The sequence below is a fragment of the Anser brachyrhynchus genome, assembly GCF_964034855.1.
Source record: "Anser brachyrhynchus genome assembly, chromosome: W".
Classification (NCBI taxonomy): domain Eukaryota; kingdom Metazoa; phylum Chordata; class Aves; order Anseriformes; family Anatidae; genus Anser; species Anser brachyrhynchus.
This window is the reverse complement of record NC_137704.1, coordinates 26757187-26765627: the sequence shown is the minus strand read 5'-3', so window position 1 is coordinate 26765627 and position 8441 is coordinate 26757187. Positions and strand designations below refer to the sequence as shown.

General features: G+C 48.2%; 1 protein-coding gene across 4 annotated transcripts in view; it reads right to left on the bottom strand.

The window, feature by feature from the left end:
- Positions 1-3775: 3775 nt before the first annotated feature.
- Positions 3776-8441, bottom strand: part of WDR7 (WD repeat domain 7) — a 114448-nt gene continuing 109782 nt past the window's right edge. For all 4 annotated transcript variants that reach the window (XM_080572475.1, XM_080572478.1, XM_080572477.1 and 1 more), the window contains one exon: positions 3776-6454. In XM_080572475.1, coding sequence (XP_080428601.1) covers positions 6251-6454 — 204 coding nt within the window. In that variant the 3' untranslated portion in view covers positions 3776-6250. The remainder of the gene's footprint in view (positions 6455-8441) is intronic.

Genomic DNA, 8441 nt, shown 5'->3' with positions numbered 1-8441 from the left:
GGTCAACGCGAGGCGCACACGCAGGGCCTGACAGCAAAGGGGGACTCACTCCCTGCTGTCAAATTTTAACAAAAAATCAGATTTGAACTTGCAAGGTGTGCAGATGCTTATGATAAAAACAGCAGTCCTCTTCTACTGGATCATAAACCGGGAGCAGCCCTACAGGGGTGAATAAATGCCTGTTTAAAATCAGTTACTTCAGTAAATAAAGATCTGCCCTCCCCACCCCCACATTTTAAGCTACTCCGGTCCCTTGCAAATTGGTTTCCAATTTACAGAAATCAATTAAAATCATATATTCTAAAAGTAACAACCAACAGTGATCTTCCCGTAGATGTCATTCAGCCTTCATTTTAAAAACAAAATCAACATTCAAAAAGCTATGCTGCTGCAGCAGAAAGTTTCACCTTTTAATTTTTCATACAAGATTAATTTTTAATTTTCAGACATCAGAGATAGAGGGAAGTTCCCCAGGAGCCCTCCTGTTCAAAGAGCACTCCAGGCAACTATTGCCATCAAGTGTCAATTTATCACACTGAAGGCTCGGACTGCCTGATGCATATTTTTCCTGATATTTTTGTTAAGACAAAAGTATGATTATTGTTAAAGCTGTGGTGTTCGCTAAAGGCCAGGCACAGACGGGACAGATTCACGAGCCTGCGAACTGAGCCTTGCTGCACTTCGGGGCGCAGTACGCAGTGATCAGCACCAAACCCCCTGCTGCCACCGTGGAGTCAGATATTCAAGCTGCAAAAGACGAAGTTTGTATGAGAGAACTGCAACACGTGCAGGTGTGGAAATTCAGCACGCCAGGACTAAGGCAAATGCCTGAATACAGATACGAAGGCAACACTGCGGGGTTGGTAACTCGATCTGGACAGGAGGTTTTTGAGACCAAATTCAGCCCGCTCCAAAGCACTGGTGGCCTCCTGGCCGCACCCATCTCCACAGGGAGAGGAAAGCCTTGCTCTCCACGCGGCGGCTCTCAGCGGGTGGCTGCCTGGTGAGCAGAGCCTTGGGATCTTGGAGCGCATCCAGAGGTGAGCCAGGAGTGAGCTTCCGCTGACCCTTCTGCACAGTTAATCTGCTTCACGCGAAGAGCACCGCGTCCTTTCCATCCGTTTCACATCGTGTTGGGAACGGGGCTCTCCATCGCCTAAACCTGTGCCACACCAGCCACGGGCCCGGCTGTGCCCCCCGCACGGCGCTGTCCTGGCGCTCGGGGCATCAGAGCCCACACGCAGCCCTGCGCGTCCGCCCGGGAGCCGGGGTGCGTTTGGGTGAATTTCTGAGTCAGCTGCGAGGAATGCTGATGGGCCACAAGACGCAGCCGCAATGTAAAACAGGAACATTACGCTGTTTGGAGAAAATCTGTGATCAATACATTTGATGTAGTTTGCACTGACCTCAGTGGTCTGCATCTTCAAACAGCTTTGTTTGTACGCATGACTGACACACTTTGAAGAGGACAGAAGCCAAACGCACACACTTGCAATCAAACCTCGCCCCGCAGCCGGCGGGCTGGGCACCCTGCACCCTGCTCCCGTGCGGGCCCCAGCAGGGCCCGTGTCCAGGCGCCCCATGAGGCTCCGGAGAGCAGGGGGAGGCCTCCCCCGTGCCTCGCGTGACTAAAGGCAGCAAGTTTGAAGTGTCCGGTAGAGTTCTGCTGCTTCCTTTTTTCTCCTATAAATCTCAAGTGGCTTCTCATTTCCAGTATCTTACTCCAAATCCCGCTAATTAGTGTGCAATCGCTACTGCATCAGTTCAAGCAGAATATTGTGTGACAGTTCGGAGGCAATCATGCATACGCAATTAATAATGTAAAAGTACATCACTCCTTATCTCCATCACCTTCCCCCGTATTGGCTCCTCTCCCTCAGCCTTAATGCATGCTCTTTTAAGCTGGAAAAGAGAGCACCTTCGCATTTGATCTCTTCTGACTCTTCCTCCGCCTCTGTGCCTGTGTGTCAAGAGCTGTCCGTCAGTCCGTCCCCGCACGCTGCCCTGCTGGTGCCAGCCCCGTGGAAATGCTGCTGCCTACCACTACCCGTGCCCTCCCACCCTGACCAGCACAACGCCTTAATCCGAGACACTTCCCTGGACTGTATTCATCAGGCAAAATTACCCTTGATGGGACCCTACCCCTCCAAGGCAAAGCTGCGGTTTTACACCTAGCACCGGGACGGGGACCTGCGCTCCTGGCCAGCGCGGCCACGGCAGCGGGGGGACGCCGCTCCTGCCCCGGTTTGTCCCTCGGTGGGGACAAACCCGCCGCTCCGCTCGTTGGGTGCCTTGGGGACACCCAAAGCACCATCAGGTGCGCGGTCGTGGCCACCAGCAGCCCCGTCAGACCTGGACCAGAGCCTCGGAGCAGCGCAGGAAGGGCCGCAGAGCTTCTGAGCGTTTGGTGGAGCACTCGAGAGCGCAGCCAGATATTAAATTATCAAAAAAATGATGCTGCATAAATGAAAAAAATATTGATCCTTTTGCATCAAAATGCAATCATGCCAAATCAAAAACAATTAATGTCCCCGAATGCAGATATATAGCAGGAAATAGGCACGCACTTTTTATAGGCAAATTGCTTAAGGTACAATACAGGCTCTGGTATCTTTTCATTTCTATTAAATGAGGAGACTGTAGCTCCGAGCTCACTGGGTTCACTACATTTGAACATATCTACGCACAAATCAAACAGTTTATATTTTGCGAAGTAAACAGCAAAAACCAGCACATCTAATTTTTGAAATTCTTCTGGCTTTTCTTTCTGACCTTTGGTATTTGTGCGTATCGATGCTCTCTAAAGCGTTGCACAAAAACACCTTGAAGTGTCAAGCTTTAAAAATGAGTCTTCTTTTCTCTTTCTCCTGTGCAGCTTGGATTATCTTGGCCTTGTCAAAATACATTCTCTAGTTAGAGGTTGGAAATATTTCCCTCCTGGCTCCTAGGTATTGATTTTTCACCACTCAGCTCTGCTGTCAGCCAGCGAGGGGAAAGGTGAAAGTTCGCCCGGCGCTGCCTGGCTTTGCCCCCCGCCAGCGCCGTGCCCCTCCGTGCCGGATCCGCGCCGGCATCCCCGACAGAGCTGCTACCGCCTGCATTTCACCTAGAAGAAAACCCCGGGGCCACGGATATTTTAACGCATTCGTGCACTGTGAAAATTGAAGATTCACCCAATCCTTTTTTTTTTTTTCATTTGCTTTGTTCTGAAGGGTTGTTCGGTGATGTCTGACCGGCCTCAGACCTGCCCCTGGTGCACCAGCACACCGTGGCACGCGCCTCCGCCAGCCCCAAGCTGCTCAGGCTTCTTGCACAAGTAAAACCAATTGCAATCGGAAAAAAAAAAAAGTGTGTATTGCAAATTCCAACCCAAATGCATATTAAATACACTCGGCAAATCCTGCACTGCATGTTAGGAAATCTGTGTTTAATTTGTGTTAATTACTTTCTTTGGAGGAATCTGAACTGAATACAAGGAAGTATCACCTTGTAAACACTGATGTTGATGAATTTTTGGAAGACTACGATTCCTTTGTTTGCTTTTGCTACGTTGTTCTGGGAGTTGAGAACTTCATTGCCAGCACCTTCCTACCTCCGCCTGTTGTACCGAGGGCTCTCGGTGCCTTCTGCGTGACTGATGGAATGCCACTTCTTCTGGTCCTCAAATGAAAAATATATTTCTTGTATGGTGAAAAAACTTCAGATTACTGGCTCATAAAATAAGTGCAGGAAATTATCCGCATGCCGTCAGGCTGATGCCACAACAACAGCACTCTTCAATACAATTCAGTTTTATTTCACAAGCATATTTACACCAGGTTGTTCAATACATACAGCAGATGGGGAGTGGATTCAAAGTTGCTCGGGAGGCAGACACTTCAATCATTTACCACAGATGGTGACTTCCATCATTACAACATTTTCATACAGGTGTCTCATCATGTCATCTTTTGCTTGTAAACTGCCAATGAAGCCACATACGTCTCCACATTTACAAGGACAAGTCCAAATACAGCACTAACAAATCAATAGAGCACTAAAAGCTTACACCGGAATGACAATACAAATTTTACAGCAGCGCTGAGAGACGGAGGCTGCGAAGAAGTTGCGGACTAGGGCTAACAAAGTCACCGAAGCAGGGGTTGTGTTTAGGCAGGTAAACGGGAGGTCTCTCCCCGGAGGACCCGCAGGGGCTGCAGGCCGGGCGGCACCAGACCAAGCCGAAGACGCGCGCCGCGGGCTGAGCGCGCTCCTGCACCGCCGCACCGCTCGCCGTCAGCGCCTCCGCTGCTTGGTTTGCGGGACTGGGAGGAAAATGCTGCCTCTCCTTCGCACTTTAGAAAATCCATTACACTTCCACCTTAAAACAAACATTTTAATGCATATATAATTCAAGATGTTTGTTCACTGTAGCACACAGGAAATCATTGGAGGGCTATGGCCCGCTGTTCCCGCCAGGGCCGCGGTTTGTTTCTGAAAGTAAACACATACACAGATCTGGAGACGTACCCGAACGAAACCGATGGGGTCGGCTCCTGGAATACCTCTGGGAATGCTTGCAGCGTACCCTAACGCCTCCCTCGTACGCCTAAACCGAACGTTACAGCGTTTCAGTCCGCAGATGGAAGCCTCTGTCAGCTCTTCTTTTTTCTTTGATCATCGCGGTTACATATATATCTTTATAAACACAATATACATGCACGTTGCGTTAGTTCACTTAGAAAAGACCCTGATACTCTACGACAGAGTTCTCTACTATATTCTACATTCCCGCCAGATACAAAGATTAAATTTTACGGCAGTTTGTGTTAAACATTCCTAATGGTCTTAATTTCTTGCGCTTTTTTATTTTTAAATAGCAAACAGATATGTAGCTTCTGGACTGTAAACCTCACTTTCATATACAGTGTACTACACAGACCACCTAAAATAAAATAATAAAAAAAAATCAATGCTTTTTAAATTTAGAAGCCATTTTAAAAATTAATTTATTCCTTTTGGGGAAGGGAGGATTCTATGAGTACCATTTTTACTTTACCATGTAAAGACAGCCTTCTGAATTCTGTGAGCTTTTCAGACAAAAATGGCAAAGAAAAAGCTATACAAACATATACATCAATACGTTTAAATAAAATAGTATTTTATAGATTTTTTTCTTTACTGTGAGCATAAACCAGCATACTTTCACACGATTAAATATTTCATAAAATTAGATATGTAAGAAGGAAACACAGTCACAGCCAACGTTACATAGGAATATTCCTGCTGAAGAAATTGTTTCCATACATCCACTGAAATAACTTACCTATTGTTCACAATTTTTCCTGCCCGAATTGCTAACCACCAGTGACATTTGTGCTGTCGCCCTCCAGGGAGCGCTTCCCCCCGGCCTCTCGGCGAGGCCAGCCCATGAGGCGCGCACGGCCTGCCTTCCACGCAGGGTCCAGCACAAATGGGAGCGGCTTTTGGAAGAAAAAGCTTATTATCTCCCTCTCTTTTTTTAAATAAATACCTTCACCGGTAGCAAAAAACACCTTTATATATAAATACTCCTTTGTTCAAGTTTGCTATTCCATCTTAGAGAGATTTTTAGTATTTACATGTGGATTGTAACTCTTTCTTCCAGACGACAGCAAGCAGCGACTGAGCACAGCAGCACTTCCACCTCAAAACCTCCATCCTTCCATGAGGAAACGTGACCCCCGGCTCAGAGCAGAGGCCACTCACTCCTGCACACTCAATTCCTCACGATCCCGAGTTGATTAGGCCCTCATTAACACGCTAGCTCTACGAGGCGTCACCCTGCGATCATTCAGTGGTCACTAGAAGAAAGTCCGTGTAAACACAGCCTTTTTGGTAACACTGAGGTTCCGCGAGCGTGTTTCAGGAGGCTGCCGCGGGGCTCGGCCCCCAGCGAAGGAGCCCGGGGTGACGCCTGCAGCCGCTGCCCAGGCCTCGGAGCGCGGTCGCGGCGTGACTGGGTCTCCTGCTGCTGCTGCACCGAGCCGCCGGCACCTCCCCAGAAGCCATCCTCTCCCTGCCGCGGGGAGAAACCACCCCGTGTCCGTGTCCGTGTCCGTGTCCGTGTCCGTGTCCGCCCGGCGGAGCCGAGCCGGGCCGAGCCGCCGCGGCCTGGCCGGTCCGTGGGGCGCTGGGGGGCGATCGGTGTGTGGAGCACAGAGACAAAGAAAGAGGGAGAACTACACGGAGGTTGGAAACAGAAATGTATTTCTAGCGCGGGCGGCTTCCCCTAGACCATGAAGCGGTGCTCCTTGCCGTCGTGAGCCATGAGGATGACGTTGCGGTTGGAGGTCCAGATGAGGCGGGCCAGCCGCAGCGCGTTGTGCGAGCCGGGGGAGGCCGGCTGCACGGGCGGCACCTGGTACGTCTTGATGCAGCGCAGCTGCGGCGCCGAGTTGAGCATGCCGATGCTGCCCAGCAGGGACGTGTTCATCTGCAGAGACAGCCCCGTGTCACCCCTGTGTCACCCCAACACCAGCGGGGAACCCGCCCGGCTCCCACCGCCCTGCCCTGCCCACGCACACCAGCCGTAATTAGCATCTCGTTAGACAGGGCCAAGCAACGCCATTCGATGGGAGAGCGGCCGAGAAGCTCGGCAGCACGCTCGCTGGTCCTGGTGGTGTTCGTGACCACAGCACACGAGTTTGCAAAAGGACAGACTAAATGAAGTCAGCTGGCATGGGACACTGCCCTCCCACGTGGGGAGCCCATGGAGTCACCCTGGCTGTAAGTGCATGTTATCGCCCGGTATTGTGAGCAACACCTTTAGAGCTACGCACCCCTGCACCCCTCCAAGGCAAGAGAAAGGCGATGACTGTGTGTGACTAAGTGGAATACCAATTACAGGCAAGAACCTGTTAAAACTTCCCTCCTATGTGCAGAACTCGGTGAAGTTTAGCAATCAGTGACCACTTCATCTCCCTGTTTTTCCCATGTAATTTTTTTTATTAGCATTCTCCTTGACTGTATCTTTTTCAAATAGAATTGTGGGATCTAAATCAATAAACTAGCTAGGAAAATTGCATAGCTTATTCAGTATGGTGAAAAGTATCACTTATACTTCATCGGTATGGCTTTGTTATTAAAGGATTTTTTTTTCAAAATTTAAGGAGAAACATGAAATGTTAATAAGCAAATGTTAAACATCAAGAGTTTTCTTATTTTCTGGAGGACAAACAAACCATTCAGGAGAGATTCGCTGCATTATACTCTCTGGAAAGCAGGCCAGTTACTGATGCATGCTGTCTAGCTCCACGTTTTTAAAAATGAGATTTGCTGCTCTAACCCACCGAGACACACAGACCTCTCCACCTTCCTCTCCTCGGGAAAACCTTCCCGTCCCTACGCACTGCAATCCTAGGATTTCCACGGACCGCCCTGCTGCATCCCTGGGCTGTGCCACGCGAAGCCCTGGGACAGGGAAGGCGCGTTACTGCTGACGCCACGCTCTGAATTCTGATCAGGACAAAGTACAAGCCATTACTTTTTCCTGGCTCTTCTCAGCAGCAGAATGGTGTCAGAGAGTGTAAATCATGGCATCTCTAGCAGGGAGCATGCAAGCACCACTGACATTTTCACAATTTAAATCATCTTGAGTAATAACCCTTTTAAGATGACTAATGTTACTGATTTTCCTGCATTAATAATAGTGCCAAATAGAACACAGAAGGGAAAAAAAATCACTAGTGCACGAGGTCACATTTTTAAACTAAATGTGTAGGTATATTTAACTCTTTATGTAAAAGCCACTTTAACGTGAGCATTTATACACCTGGAAGAATGTGGCAGCTCACAATTTAAAACACGTGCGTGCCTGATTTTTTTTTCCTGCCAATTTTACAAGATCTGGTCTGATTGCTTTCCAGATTTTCCCTGAGTACTTAAATTGAATAAATGTAACCGATGGATAAAGATTCTTGCTGTTCTCATTTACTGTTTCAGAAAGCACACAATGTAGTGAGGGATAATAATTTAATAATTATTATGGCACCTGTAGAACTAACGAATGGCATCAAAACGAGGGAACTACGTTAAAGACTAGCTGGTAATTCTGGGTGTACTGAGTTCGGTTTTATAGTCTGATTACTGCAAAACTACAGTATTTTGATAGTCTGCACAAATTGCTTGTTCAGATCCATTTTGAAGTCTAAAGCCATTTGAAGGAAGAAAAAAATGCTACCTAGGGAATGTAGGCAGCAGTAAAGGCCTCTTCTGCGGCAATCTGTCCCACCAAGCTACATGTTTATCTATCCACAATTAACAAAAATACTCCTACTGACATGAGATCACAAAGACAAAAAGAATTGCTGATGTTAAAAAAAAAAAGATAAATTATCTAGATACTTCACAAAATGGTGGTCCGATCCTCAGTTTCTCCCATTTCAGCCCCTCTTTGTATCGCTTCTCCCTCAGCTTTCCTG